Here is a 14,187-nt window from a genome sequence, read left to right as displayed (position 1 = left end):
TCCTTGACAGGTGGACCTCAGTACACACGAGCCCCCCTCAGATGTGCTTCTATGTTAGTGTGCCCCACGCAGGCGTGCTCAGGTCTCCCTCTCAAGTGACCTCAGTTCTATGCAGCTGTCCCTCCTGCAAGGTTGTTTCCTCCACCTCATAGGTATGTGTCTCAACAGGGATTCCTCCACCCAGGAATGCGTTACACAGCCTCCCCCACCACAGGTGTATTCCATTTAAATATCAATCCATATGGGGCTTTTTCATATAACTGGGTCCCCTACAGGTGCACTTCAATACAGGTGTGTCTTGTACAGGTGTTTCTAATGTCTTTCTACACGGCAATTCCTCCTGCAAGTCTTGTTCATTTCATAGGTGAGTCATGCAGATGCATTCCCAAAACAGATGTGCCCCGCGCCACAGTGCCTCAGCCAGGTGTTTAACATGTAGATGTGTTCTCTACAGCTGTTTTTCCCCCAGGCAGGCTTCCATTCAGCTATACTCCAAATAGATGTGTTTCAGGGCAGATGTGTCCCATCGGCGTTCTTACACTTCCGTGCAGATGTCTTCTTTACACGTTAGCTCTCATGCAGGTGTGTGCCACATAGATGTGTTTTCCTTAGAGGCTCCCCATCCCGGTCTGCCCAAGACAGGAGTGCTTCACACACCGATGTTTCCATGCCCTGTGTGTTTCCACACCTGGACAATTCTACAGGTGTACCTGCAGTGCAGGTGAGAGGCCCCTTTTACACCTGTGCGCTTACACTTCTTTTTATGCCTTCGGATTGTAGGATTGGGTTCCCGTTACAGGTGCGTCCGCGGCGCGGCCCCGCCCCCTCTAGGCCCCTCCCTCTCATCTAGGCTCAGGTGCAGAAGCCGGAAGTGCGCTGCCCTCCCAGGTGAGTGACTAAACTTTCCGGGTCACGTGAGCGGGCGGAGCTGGAACAGTGCGACCCAGCCACTGACCGACGTACCGAGGGTTCGAGCGAAGGACCGGCATCCAGACTCAGAGCGAAGTCGAAGACGCCCGGATCAGGTAAGGAGGCAGGTCGTACGGCTGGGCCTGCCGCCCCCTCCCCCCTTCCCTCCTCTTCCTCTTTCCCTAGCCCAGGAACGCGCCGCCCAGAGTTAATCTTTAATCTCTGACCTCTGGTGGTGGGGCGGGGCGGGACTCGCGGGTGGCCGGCAAGGGTCGCCCCTCCCAGAGGCCAGTGCCTGGATCCGGCCCCCTCCCCCACGCCCTGGCCTTTCTCCTTCAGCTCCCAGGTGCGGGGTCGAAGGTACCCCCGGCCGGAGATGCGGTAGGAGCGGCCCCTGCGACAAGCCCCTTCCCTGTGCCACCAGCCTGTCACCCGGCCCATGGCGAGCCCGAGCCTGGAGTCGCTCCTGGCGCTCGGCCTGCCACTGCTGCTGGCCCGCTGGGGCCGGGTCGGCGGGCAAGGTAGGTACCGGTCCGGGGCGCTGGGGGGTCTGGGCTATGAAGAGCTATGTCCCTGCAACACTGAGAGGTCAAGAACCCAGGAGCGGGCATGTGATGCCTTGGGAGACGGAGTCGATAGAGTCAGAGCTGGAGGGTTAGAATTTCTGTGTCCTTCCTTGGAAGGTTGGAGTTGGTCTAGGAGAATTCCTGAGTTGGGTGGAATTGTGAGCTGCTGGGAGAGGAGGCCTGGGGGCCGGAGTCTCAGTAAGGTTGAGAACTCTGGGAAATGCGAATCAGGAGGAAGCCTGCCTGGGGCTTTAGGCCCAGGTTGCGCAGACTGGCCTAAGGTGTGGACCCTGCCTTTCTGCCCTCTATTCTAGTTTCGGGTGCCTGGGGGGAGGTGTGTGAGTCAGACACTCCGGGGAAATACAGGATCCGCCCAGCTCCTTAAGGGCTGAGGGAGGGCTGGGGAGGTGGGTGGTAGGGGGGAAGGGTTGGGTTTCCGGACACTATCCATTATAATAGCCCCCAACTCAGTGCAAACTGCAAACTGCTGTTGGTTGATTACTCGCTGCTGGGCTAACCAGGGGTGGGGGGTCCCCAGAGAAGCAAAATCAATGAGGCCATCCCCTTCATGGAGGGTACCCACAGAATGAAAGTCTCAGAAGAGCAGAGTTCTAGTGAGGGGAAATGCCCAAGGATGATGAAGATGTTTCCAGATGGGAAGGAATAGATGGGGGTTCATTTATCTTCTCTGGAGCTTCCCAGATGGCTCAGCAGGTAAAGAATCCACCTGCCATGGAGGAGCTGGGTTCGCTAGTATTCTTGCCTGAAAAATCCGGTGGACAGGAGCCTGGCAGGCTATACAGTCCATGGGGTCGCAAAGAGTTGAACATGACTGAGCAACTTGGCATTGGCTTCTCTACCACTCCCCAGCACTTTCTACGACCTCTACAAGTGTGAACACCACCACTACGACCTCTGGCCCCAGCCCTGGTTCCAATGGAGCCCTGGTGAGTTGAGTGGGGAGGGTGGTGTATAGGGGAGGAGGGCAGAAGGGATTTTATCGAAGAGTCCCTCAGGTAGCAGATGGGAGGGCCTAGACTTTCAGGGGTGACTATTGGGTTTGGTGGGGGGAGGCATTGGAGAACCCTATGGGAGAGATCAGAAGGCCAACTTGGCAAATGGGGAGACCAAGAATGCCTGGAAGGGAGTGAGCAAGAATACCCAGCCTGGCAAGGTCAGGAGCCCCCTGTGCCTCTCAGGCAGGGGGAAGGGGGAGCTAGAAGCTTAGGCGTGGCAGCACTTGGAAGGAGGACCCCAGACACAGCAGGTGGAAGAGCCCAGGAGCCCAGGTATGATAGATGGGGATCAGGAACCCTGGGGGAAGGAACCCAGTCACCCAAGGCAGCAGATGTTAGGGAGAGCGGATTACCATCCCCAGAGGCTTCTCCGGGTCGGGGGGGTGGACAGGATGTCCAGATTCAGGGGTAACTCACACCCATCCCCCCTCCCACGCAGTCACAGGAGGCCGTCACCGCCATCATCGTGGTTTTCTCCCTCTTGGCTGCCCTGCTCCTGGCTGTGGGTCTGGCTGTGCTGGTGCGGAAGCTACGGGAGAAGAGGCAAACGGAGGGCACCTACCGGCCCAGCAGCGAGGAGCAGGTGGGTGCCCGAGCTCCACCGCCCCCCAACCTCAAGCTACCGCCTGAGGAACGGCTCATCTGAAGGCTGGGGCTGGCCACAGCCACCACCACTGCTCAGGACTGCCCGGCACTTGCTCTCTCACAGCCACTGAGATACCAGCCTCTGATGGTTCCGGAGGACTTGGGGGGCCGCGGGGCACCTGCCGGGCGGGCTCTGCGAAGCATGCCGCCTCTGCTTGACTCTGCCTGCAGTTGGGGTGCCAGGGCTGGGGACCCACCTCCTCGCTTGCCGCACCATCGGTTATCTGTCCCGCTGCCGCACAGGCCCGACACTCCCCCCCTCTCCTTTCCTTTCAGTTCTCCCACGCAGCTGAGGCCCGGGCTCCCCAGGACTCCAAGGAGACGGTGCGGGGCTGCCTGCCCATCTAGGTCCCCTTCCTCTACCCATTACCCTTCCTGGTTGTGTGACCTTGGGGGAAGGCAGAGCCCTCTCTGGGCAATCAAACCCATCCAGTGCTTAACAATAGAAGGGAATAAGGTGCTTCTAAGACTGTGCCCTTGAGGGCAGGGGACACTGAGGCTGCTCACTTTACACATATATCTATATAGTGGGTGGTGAGATATTATAAGACCTTCCTGTGGGCTGGTAGGAGTAGGAATTAGCCTAGATGAAGGAGACTCCTACAGGGCACATAGGCTGTTGGGAGAGGAATTCTAAGTTCTTGAGGGCCCTAGGGGCTGGGAGGGCTTCCTGGAAGGGAGGGGCTTTTAGCTGCACCTCAGAGCCAGCCTGAGGTTGCCTCAGGATGGAGGTGGTGAGTGGTGTGGGTTCCTGAGCACAAGAGGGCTCCCAGATAAACTCAACAGGAAAATCCAGCTTTGGGCTCTTGAGGCTTTATTAACAAGGGGCCAGAGTCTCTCCCAGATCCTTGGTCCTTAACCTTCAAAACACTTTTTAAGCTCAGCGACTCTGGGCCCACTCCTGGCCTGGGGCTCCTGCCAGTTGCTTGCAGGTGAAGCTGAGGACCTGGGGGCTTCTGGCTCCTCGAGGGGCTGGAGGTGAACTGCGGGCAGGCCCTCTGAAGGCAGGGCTCCGGGGTTCTCTGAGGAACCCAGATCCGAGAAAGAATCAAGGGCTTGGGATGTCCAGGTAACACCCAAGTTGGGCTCAGGTCGGGGGCTTTCTGGAGGGCTGGGCTGGCTGGGTGCTGCCAAGAGCTGGGAGCAGGGCTCCTCCTGGGCTGTGGGATCTTCAGTTGCTTCATGGGGAGGGGAGAAGCAGAGAGGCTGGGGCTCGGTGGGAGAGGATCCAGGGTCCCCTTTGCTGCTGGGGCCTGCAGAAGCTGTCAAAGACTGGGACAGAGACTCGATTTCTGGGCTGGCCTCTGAAGGCAGTTGGCAAGTGGGGTGCTTCCCGGAGCTTGTGGCATCCGAAGGCTGAGGGGTGTGCAGAGGCAGCAGGGACAGGGGCTGGGGCTCTGGAGGTTTGTCGTCATCTGCTTGCCAACTCGATCTTCCGGGTATGTCAGGCTGGGTGGGGGTGGGAGATGGCAGATTGCTGGCCTTTGGATGAAGCAGGCGCTGGCAGGTTGGATGGACAAATGGGGAGGGACTGGGTGGCCAGGGAGTGGGGCTCTCACCAGGCTGAGGCAGCTGTCCAAGTCCTCTCTGTGGCAGCAGTCTAAACTCTGGCTGGGCCGCAGGCTACCAGTCCGCGTGGCTCTCGTGCTCAGGCTATCCAATATCTCACTTAGCAAATCCAGTTCTTCTCCAGACCCCAGGAAGCTGCCATCCAGCGCTTCCTCTGCCCACGGGTCCTGAGCATCCTCTGGGCTCAGGGAGGGTGTCCTGGGTAAGGATGGGCAGCCTCAGGTTTCTGCCCCAGACCAGCTGCCCTAAGTGTCTGGAGTCTGGGGACCCACTTTCCCATCAGTCCTGGCCCCCACTTCTAACACTACCCTCCCTCCAATCCCCTGCCTTGGAGTCTTACCTCTCTTCCAGGGACTCAGAGGGCTTCTCTTCCAGCCTGAGTCTCCTGCTGGGGCGACTCCTAGGGCGAAGGGGCCGGTTCTGCAAAGGACACATTTGGGGCCTGGGGGCAGGGCCTCAGGAGCTACAGAATCAGGGGGCTCTGTGAATGGGGGATGGTGTGGGCATCCCATTTGGGGGTAGTTGAGATGTCTGATTGGAGGCAGAGAAGGAGAGAAGGACTTGGTGATAATTCCAGGTATGTGCATTGGCACTAAGTGGGAGGGGGCTTACCTGTCCAAAGTGCTGGGTGATAGGCAGGCGCTGCTGCAGACGATCTGAGCGGCTGGTGAGGGAAGGGGCCCTCAAGGAGCCCCCCCTCTGCAGGCCAGAGTCCCCTTCCTAGGAAGAGGGTGGGTAAGCCAGGAACTGCTTCCCCCCACTGTCCCCTGGCATTGGCCACTGACTTTACCTTGTACATGAGAAGACTCTGCACACCCTTCAAGCCGCTCTTTGCCTATGGAGGAACCGAAAGAGTGATTTGACATGGGTATTTGAGAACCAGGCCCTCCACCCCGGAGGACAGATTCATCTTGCCATCTGCTCACGGGTGACTCAAAATCCATTCAGAATCCCCCTGTACCAGCTAAGGAGTCAATACAAACATGCCTCTTTGACTAATATAAAAGGAATATTCCTCGAGGAGATAACCCCCAAATGAAACAGGGAGTGGCAAAGCTGGAACGCTGTAAAAAATCAGTGTTCAAAAGCAGAGCAAAGAATAAAAATCCAACAGACGGTTCCGAGCTGCGGGAGCCGGTCCCAGGAAACTTTTGGATTTGGGAGAAAAACAAAACACTAAGCGTGCAAGCAGGAATGTTAGTGTCTCAGAAGGAATACCCCGAGACGTTTGCCAAAGAATCCTGGTGATCATTTTTAAATAGGAAAGACGTGATCTGACAAACGGGAAAGAACACAGTCAGTGGAAAATAAAAGGAGGAAACATTGCAACTGGTTTAACTGCTGGTTCAGTTTGATAAACTGTCCTCTAAACAGAAGGTTAAAACATCCTCTGGCTTGGTCACCCTGGTAACTGGTCTGTCCGCCCCAGCCTCACCGAGCGGTACATGTTCCTGACAGCTGGTTGGGTCTTGGCCTTGACGGAGTGCAGAAGGGCACCACCACCTTTCTGTGGAGAGAAAGCCAAGGCAGAGAGGCATAGGCATATCCCAGACCCCACCTGCCCACCTGGGTTGTGTGTTGCTGGAAAAACCCTTCTCCCTCTCTGAATTTTCTTTTTTATTAAATTAAAAAACTGAGTTATAATTTACATACCATACAAGTCACTTGCCTTACTTGCACAACTCAATGACTTTTGGTAGGTTTCCAGTAGTTGCATAACCATCACCATAGGCATAGAGGTTTTCTGTTTGTTGTGTGTTTTGTGTGTGTGTGTGTGTGGTATGTGGGATTTTAGTTCTCTGACCAGGGATCAAACTCTCCTGCCCTCTGCATTGGAAGCGCAGAGTCCTAACTGCTGGACTGCCAGGAAAGTCCCTCTCCCTGAGTCTTGATTTTTTTTCACCTCTTTCTATACATGGGCATAGTGAGGATGGCTATGGGTTTAATTTAATCCTGCGATAAACACTAAAAGTGGTATTACTACCTTCAGGTTGTCTGCCCAAAGCTGGTAGGATCGGAGTGTCCCTGCAGAGAAGAGAGCAGAGAGCATAGCATCTTCAGGGTGGGTGGGCTTGGGTGGGGGTGCTGGTGAGGTGGGGCCTCTGAGGCCAGGTGCAGAGCTTACCTGAGGAGGCCCCACTACAAGTGATCTCCTGCTCAAAGAGGTCTGAGAAGCCTTCACCCGTGTTTAGCTTCTCCAGTCGGCCTTCGATGAACTGGGCGTGTGGGAGAAACAGGAAATCAGGGTGCCCCAAACATTAGAATTCGAGGTCTAGGGATCTACTCCCAACAAGACATAGAAGACATCCTTGGCCCCACCCTTCCCCAACATGAGGCCCCAGGAGTCTGGAGCCCGACTCAGCAAGTCAGAGGTCCGCCCCTCTCCACCCCAAGTCAGGATCTGTCTTCAGGCACCAGACTCCCTCACAGGGTCGGAGAGGTAAGACTGCCACTCCACACATGCCTGCCTCCTCTCAATGACCCTGGGAAGAGGTCGACTCCACCTCCAGGGACCCTAGAAGCCAGTTCACCCTGAAGGACACTGAAGTTCATCCAACTTTCTTCCCAGAACCCAAAAGTCCGGTTCCCCCTCCCCCTCCCCCCATCCCTGGGGTCCAAAAGGCCGGCCTGCCTCCCCTCCCCGCAAAGGGAGTCTGACATGAACCTCCATCCTCGATCCAGGAGGCCCCCGCGTTAGGACTCAATAATTTGGTTCCAGCCCAATCTCCTCAGGGACCTAGAAGTAAAGCTTATCCCTAGGAACTCAGGTCAGGGGCTTCCATTTTCAGAGACCCAAGGATTCATGTCTCTCCCACCCCGGAGACCCTGGAGTGGGGGATCCGGCAGGGCCAACTCTCGCCCCGCCCAGTGAACCCAGGCGTCCATCCCTCCAGCCCCGGCTCCGCCCTCTGGGGTGCGCGCATCAGCGCCCCAACCCCGCCCCTTCGGCCTCAGCCCCGCCCCCAAGGCTCTGGCCCACCTGTTTGAACAGCTGCAGGTGCACAGCCCGCCGGTGGAAGGCCTGCAGCGGCGCCCCGGGTTTCTGGGCCAAGAAGGCTTCTTCACTGAAGGTGACAGGCTGGCCCTGGAAGAAGGACTCGAATTCTAAGCTCCTCGCGGCTCTCTTGGATCCCTTATTCTGCCTTCCTTATTCTACTGTCCATCTGTGTAGCGAACATTGATGGAGTGCCTCTGTGTGCTTGAACTCCAGCAGGACTTCATGGGCAGCAGGGAGGACCTGGGCTTTTACCCGGAGCGGGGTGGCAGATGGGACCTGACTCATACTCCTAAGTGACCTCTGGCGGTCACTTAGAGTGACTCGATGAGAGCGCTGATTCGGGCAACAAACAAACAAGGGAGGCCAGAATGGAGGGGAGACAGAGGAGGAGGAGAAATGGACAGTTTCCAGCAGAGCTGACTAGAGCATCAGATTCTCAAATGATCGAATTCTCCGACAACCTTTTTATAGAACAGTTGTGAGAAACTGGGGGTAGGGGTGGGGAGGGTATCAGGGTTGAAAGTCAGCAGATCAAAGCCCTGGCTTCAACACCCACCTGCTGCGGGTTTTCTCCAAGTCTTGGTTTTTTCATATGTAAACTGGGACCATAATAGTATCCCTCTCATTGTATTGTTATGAGCATTGAGACAATAACAGCAACTGTAAACCTAGCGTTTGTCTATTGCAATGTGCCAAGCACTGTCCGAGCATTTCAGACACATATGACCTTTTTGGGTGGGTACTGTTGTGGTCCGATTTTACAGATGAGCAAACAGAAGCACTAGAGAAGGAAATGGCAACCCACTCCAGTATTCTTGCCTGGAGAATCCCATGGACAGAGGAGCCTGGAGGGCTATTGTCCATGGGGTTGCAAAGAGTCGGACACGACTGAAGCGACTTAGCACGCAAACGGAAGCTCAAAGCAAGCACTCCATTACAAACTGGGTATTATTATTCCGAATCCTGCAGGCACCCACGGGGCTGCTCCCTTCTCGTTCCTGCTACTTACCGGGCTGCAGACGAGCGCATCGCGGTACCCTCCGAAGAGCAGGGCCTGAGCTTTGAGGAAGAGACGGGACACCCCTTCCCCAGGGGCCAGCGCGACCTTCCTTAGCCGCAGCCTCAGTAGAGACACCTGGGGGACAAGCGGGCAGCGCTGAGCGGGCCGGCGCTGAGCCTCGCCTACCGGATGAGGCAGGAGGCTGGGGAGCGGGCGACACTGACCACGTCTGGGGGCAGCGCCTGCAAGTCGTCGAACGGTGTCTCCAAGGTATTGGAGTCCACGTTCATCATCACGACATCCTCCAGGGCTTTCTCCCGCACTCTCTGCATTGGGGAGTCGGAGGGGGTGGCCGCTAAGGGCCCGAGTATCTCGGGCGGGGGAGGGTACACACTCCGCCCGCCCGTGCCATCCAGGCCAGCACCCGCTTACCTCAGCGAGACTGGCGTGCACTCCGATGAGGTAGGGCATAGGCGCGCTGCGGACGACCGAGGGGGCCCGGTCATGCAGGCGCCCCCCCCCCCGGGTCCCCAGGACCCCAGGCTTCTTCCCAAAGCCCTCCCTCCCCAGGCCCCGCCCCTCACCAGCAGTAGTCCAGTAAATGCGGCGGCAGCGTGGGGATCAGCACGTGCTCCCAGCGCATGGGATACAGGAGAGCACAGGACGCGTGGACACAGGAGGTCAGCTGGGGACGGGTGGAGGGGACCTTGGAGTCAGAGCCTGGACTCCCAGCTTCAGACTTCCTCTCTGGGACGGTGGCTCCCCCGACTTCATTTCTCATGTCCTCCGTCTCCTGTCCCCCTCCACCCCCTTCCTCAGCGAATACTGGGTAAGAAGTGAAAACTCAAACACTTTCACGTGAAGGCCAATAATTCTGCAAATTACACTGCTGGGGGCTGGTGGTGCCAGGACTCGGCACGTGCTAGTCTCTTCCTCTCTAGGGGGAGAAGCCAATATTCAACTCTCCGGATCACTCTCTTTAGAGGTAGGACAGCGACCCAGCCCACCAACCCCATCCGGAAAGAGGCAGAACTAGGATTGAGCCGGACCTGGTCCCGCCTCTAGAGGTGGAGCAACGGTTAGCCTCATTGACCCCACCCCTAAAGAGGTGGAGCTAGAATTCAGTCCCTCCCTGGTCCCACCTCTAGGGGTGGAGCAAAGGTTCAGCCCCATTGACCTCACCCCTAAAGAAGTGGAGCTCGAATTCAGTCCCTTCCTAGTCCCGCCCCTAGGGGTGGGGCCAGCATGCAGCCTTCATTTCCCCCGTCCTTCCTCCTGGTGGTAGGGGCGGATGCCTGGCAAATCCCATGGGAAGAGGAGCCTGGTAGGCTGCAGTCCGTGGGGTCACTAGGAGTCGGACACGACTGAGCGACTTCACTTTCCCTTTTCACTTTCATGCATTGGAGAGGGAAATGGCAACCCACTCCAGTGTTCTTGCCTGGAGAATCCCAGGGACGGGGGAGCCTGGTGGGCTGCCGTCTCTGGGTTCGCACAGAGTCAGACACGACTGAAGCGACTTAGCAGCAGCAGCAGCAGCGCTCACCCTTCGTGGGGTGGAGCTAGTCTTGTTCCGGCCCGTAGTGGGTGGAGCCTGGACTCAGCGCACCAAAGCCAGACTACACAGCATCCCCCTCGGATTTCCCCCAAGAAGGTGGAACCAGGGTTCAACGCAACCATGACCTTCAAAGGCGCAGAGCCAGGACTTTGTCCTCTGGTCTCTCCTAGTGGGGTTAGAGCTAGGAATCCGCCCCGGTTGTCCCGCCTCTAGAGGCTAAGCGAAGCCTCTGTCCCTCCCTGGCCCTGCGACCCCCGCCTCACTGTGCTCAGTTTGCTGGACGTGAGCAGCACCCTTCGCTCTGCCAGGAGGGCGGCGAACAGTCCCAGGATGTTCTCGTCGGTCACCGCCACCACCAGCTCCGTTAGGTTCCTCTGAAGAACAGAGAGAGACGCTGGACACAAGGGACCATAGGATCTCACAGCCCCCTCCTGGTTTCTGGACCTCTACCCTCCCCCAGACCTCCCTCCCGGGGTCTCCACTCACGTTCTCAGGAATGGATGGCAGGCGGCCAGAGTCGGGAGCCACGAAGCAGGAAAGCTGGCGGGGGATTGGGGGAATGGGGGGAGGGAGAGGACCGATCAGTCAGTGGATTGTCGTCACGTGGATCCCAACCTTCCAGCGTTCCCCATCTCTGCTCACCGACGTGTTCTTCCCAGGGACAGGGGACTGCAGGCCTTGTGCACTGGCAATCCTCACTCCACTGCCCTGGGGGAGAGATGTACGGGCGTACTCCTCAGGGCCTGGGTGCAGCCTCTCCTGCCACCGGTGGTCCGCCACCGTCCAGGGGTGAGGAGTACTCACCAGGTCCAGACCTACTGAAGCCTGGGTCCCAGGAAGGGGCTGCTGCAGCAGATTTAGAAGAAGTTCGTCCACCTCTGAGACCTGGGTGGGGGTTGGATATCTGAGCCACGACGTGGGTTGGGGACTCTGAGGGTCTTGACTCAGGCTAGGTGGTCTGGGAGGAGTCAAGGGGCCCAGGTCAGGCCTGGGAGGCTGAGGGCTTGGGTGGTGGGGGGGGGTGGGGCGCGGCTGGGACTCCTGCAGAAATGACAGGGAGGGTTGGTCTCACTTGGTCTTGAGCCAGGAGGTCCCCCACTGTGTTCAGCAGCTTGTAGAATACCTCAAACCAAGGCAGGTGGCTGTGGAGAGTGGACACAGTTTCCATGGAGTGCCCCTGGGCAGAGGCCCCAACCCCCACCCCAGACCCCCGTCTCCCACACCTGAGGATGCAGAGACAGCTGAGAGCACCAGCCCGCAGGCGGCAGAAACCAAACCTGCGGGCGCCGGTCAGATCCGTGAGCGTGAAGGTGAAATGCTGTACCGCGGTGCTGGGGGGCTCCCTGGGGGCAGGAAAGGCTCTCAGAGACCTGGGCACCCCACCCGTGTGAACGCCTCTCCCCTCCACGCCCGTCAGTGCTCCTCATACTGTGTCCATCAGTCTGGGGCCCTGGGCACATAGATCCCTAGTTGAAGGGCCCCTGGTTCTCTGAGTCCCTGGGTCCCTCTGTCCCTGATTCTCTGAGTCCCTGGATCCCTCAAGTTCCTGGTTCTCTGAGTCCCTGGATCCCAAAGCCTCTGAATCTCCAAGCCTCTGGGTCCCTGAGCCCCTGGGTCCCTCAGTCCCTGGAGCCCCTCAGTCCTTAGATCCCTAAAGCCCTGGGTCCCTGAGCTCCTGGGTCCCTGAATCTCTGAGCCCATGGTTCCCTGAGTCCCTGGGTCCCTGGGCCCCTGAATCCCTGGGCCTTTGGAACCCTGAGTCCCTGGGTAAATGAGTCCCTTTGTGTATAGGTCACTATTTGTCAGATTCCCTGGGTGTCTGAGTCCCTAGGCCCCTGAATCTCAGATCCCTGGGCATAGGAGCTCTGCTGTCTGAGTCTCTGGGTGTTTGAGTACTGAGGGTCCATGAGAGGTCTGGATCCCTGCGTCCTCGGGTGTCTGCTTCCTTCCATACCTTTCCACATCAAAAGGGAAGCAGAATTTAGGCACCATCTGCATAGACTCCTGGGGATGGAGAGAAGCATACACTGCTTGGCCACTCAGGTTGGGCCCCACCACAGAGCTCCCGGGGGTGGTCCGTGGTCCGAGACATTGGGTCCCCTCCCCCAGGGGAACAGGCCCTGGCCCCGGGGGAAGAAAGGAGCCAGCCTGCATACCTGGTCCTGGAAGTCTGGGGGGAACTGCCGCAGGATGGGGGGATCTGAACGGAAAATGAGCCACTAAGTTCAGGGTCCCAGGCCCACCCTCATCTCCTGCCCCCCCCCCCCCCCCCGCTGCCGAGCGATGGCCCCTGACTCACCTTCCTGCAGGGAGGCAGGGTAGGCTGCTTCGAAGAACCAGTCAAACAGGGCAGGGGGATCCCCTCTGTGGGACAGAAAAGGGTTTATTGGGTCCAGGGACCTGCTTCTGTGTGTGTCTGCACACGTGTGTGATTATGTGTGTGTGTGTGTGTGTATGTCTGTGTGTTCACGATTCTATACAGTGTCTGACTGAAAAAATCAGACTCTCCAGGTAAGACTGTGTGTGTGTAGCCGAGCCAGTACACTCCCCTTTTCTTGGATAGCCGGTCGGGTCACTGGGTATATGTGCGAGGCCCTGCCCCAAGACTTCATTGGGCCCTGGCGACTGACCCCAGGTTTCCTATCCAAGGAAAGAGGGCAGTGTGCCCTGATCCTCCTGGAAAGGCTGTAATCTCTGCCTTCCTCCCCTGGCCCTCTCCCTCCACCCACCGTGCAGAGGCTTCGGGGACTGGGCTCAGAGAGAGAGAGACAGAGAGAAAGGATGGAGAGGGAGTGCAGACACACTGCCCCAGACATGGGGACCTCCTCACACTGAGCTTCATCCTCACACTGACATAAATCCCACACAATCAATCACACACACACATGGACACACAGAGTCCCCCTTCCCCCACTGCTGACCCCGGAAGCCAGACTCCCCATCACTGAGATGTATCAAAAGGCACACGCTCAGAGCAACAAACTTAATCATAGAGAGGGAAAGGGAGAGAGAGACTGGGGAAAGTCCCAGAGTGGCCTGAGTGTGCCTGAGAGCAGAGTCCATACTGTAGGCCAGCTGAGTCCTGCTCTGATTCCAGCCACCTGCCCCTGTGCCTCACGGTCCCTCCCTGGCCTGCCCCAGCCTTGCTCCCCTCAGCCCCAGCCCAGGCCTGGTCTGGGAATCTTGGTCCAGAGGATGGGAGAGGGGGCAGCTCTTACTCGGCTGTGGATCCCATGGTCCCTGAAGGGCTGGCCCAGCGGGACCCTTTCCCCAGGGGTCCTGGGGGCCCGTGCTTTCTCAGGGCTGGGCCCTGAGCCGTCTCAGCTTCCTGTGTGGCTGAGAGAGGAAGTTTAACGGCTGACGTCCCCAGAGGAAGGCTCCTGCCCCCACCCGCTGTGAGAGACCCAGGCGTCTTGCCTTCTAGCCTTCCGCAGGATGGGTGGGCAAGAGGTCTGCAGGCTGAGAGGCCAGATCCGCCCCCCAGGTCTGCCAGGCTGGGTATGTGTGGACCCCACCATTACACCCAAGCCTTCCCTTCTGTGCAGCAGCTCAGGACTCACAGTTTGCCTAAAATGCTTCCTCTTCCCTTAACTCTTTTCCCTTTGGTCCATCCGCACTGGCCATTCCTCATGGGACCACCAGAGGGAGCCAGGATTGGAGAGTGGACACAGGGGGGGCACCAGGAAGGTGGATGGACAGCAGACAGAACAGAGGCAGCACACAATGGCCAGGAAGTGACCAGCACACACAGGCCAGAACAGTCACAGACCACAGACAGACACAGGGAGATAGCCAGTTGTAAAGGCAGCACATAGTCACAGACACGAAGTGACAAGTACAGAGGGACAACACATACATAAAGAAGTCCTTGTCCATCCAGATGACAGGTGCAGGGGGATAACACACAGGCTGCAGCCAGCAAACAGTTC

At 58.0% G+C, this 14,187-nt stretch overlaps 2 protein-coding genes across 2 annotated transcripts; one reads left to right on the top strand and one right to left on the bottom strand.

Moving 5' to 3' along the window:
* The first annotated feature begins 834 nt into the window (after positions 1-834).
* Positions 835-6,353, top strand: CRB3 (crumbs cell polarity complex component 3). The gene is made up of 5 exons (XM_069591356.1): positions 835-1,025; positions 1,249-1,430; positions 2,346-2,422; positions 2,931-3,074; positions 3,413-6,353. The coding sequence occupies exons 2-5, from the start codon at positions 1,349-1,351 to the stop codon at positions 3,482-3,484; spliced, it is 375 nt and encodes a 124-aa protein (XP_069447457.1). The 5' UTR covers positions 835-1,025; positions 1,249-1,348; the 3' UTR covers positions 3,485-6,353.
* Positions 3,934-13,649, bottom strand: DENND1C (DENN domain containing 1C). The gene is made up of 23 exons (XM_069591343.1): positions 13,477-13,649; positions 12,558-12,622; positions 12,415-12,458; positions 12,213-12,262; positions 11,482-11,601; positions 11,331-11,400; positions 11,063-11,143; positions 10,901-10,966; positions 10,745-10,798; positions 10,522-10,632; positions 9,288-9,388; positions 9,136-9,181; positions 8,928-9,029; positions 8,713-8,838; positions 7,686-7,790; positions 6,831-6,921; positions 6,690-6,730; positions 6,141-6,212; positions 5,496-5,540; positions 5,318-5,425; positions 5,046-5,125; positions 4,696-4,903; positions 3,934-4,585 (listed from the first exon to the last, which is right to left on the bottom strand). Exons 1-23 carry the CDS (start codon positions 13,491-13,493, stop codon positions 3,992-3,994), a joined length of 2,397 nt encoding a protein of 798 aa, XP_069447444.1. The 5' UTR covers positions 13,494-13,649; the 3' UTR covers positions 3,934-3,991.
* Between the last annotated feature and the right edge of the window lie 538 nt (positions 13,650-14,187).

This window comes from Ovis canadensis, chromosome 5 (assembly GCF_042477335.2).
Source record: "Ovis canadensis isolate MfBH-ARS-UI-01 breed Bighorn chromosome 5, ARS-UI_OviCan_v2, whole genome shotgun sequence".
NCBI classification, from domain to species: Eukaryota; Metazoa; Chordata; class Mammalia; order Artiodactyla; family Bovidae; genus Ovis; species Ovis canadensis.
Note: the sequence above shows the minus strand (reverse complement) of the source record. Positions and strands in the feature narration are given on the sequence as shown.

Bases quoted from the DNA above. Each gene is read 5' to 3' on its own strand.
- CRB3 (XM_069591356.1), top strand. From the start codon at position 1,349: ATGGCGAGCCCGAGCCTGGAGTCGCTCCTGGCGCTCGGCCTGCCACTG. The intron at 1,431-2,345 runs GTAGGTACCGGT...ACCACTCCCCAG, and splicing joins GGGCCGGGTCGGCGGGCAAG to CACTTTCTACGACCTCTACA. The intron at 3,075-3,412 runs GTGGGTGCCCGA...CTTTCCTTTCAG, and splicing joins GGCCCAGCAGCGAGGAGCAG to TTCTCCCACGCAGCTGAGGC.
- DENND1C (XM_069591343.1), bottom strand. The intron at 11,602-12,212 runs GTATGGAAGGAA...TCCTGCCCCCAG, and splicing joins TTCCCTTTTGATGTGGAAAG to GGAGCCCCCCAGCACCGCGG. The intron at 5,126-5,317 runs GTAAGCCCCCTC...TGTCCTTTGCAG, and splicing joins TCACCCAGCACTTTGGACAG to AACCGGCCCCTTCGCCCTAG.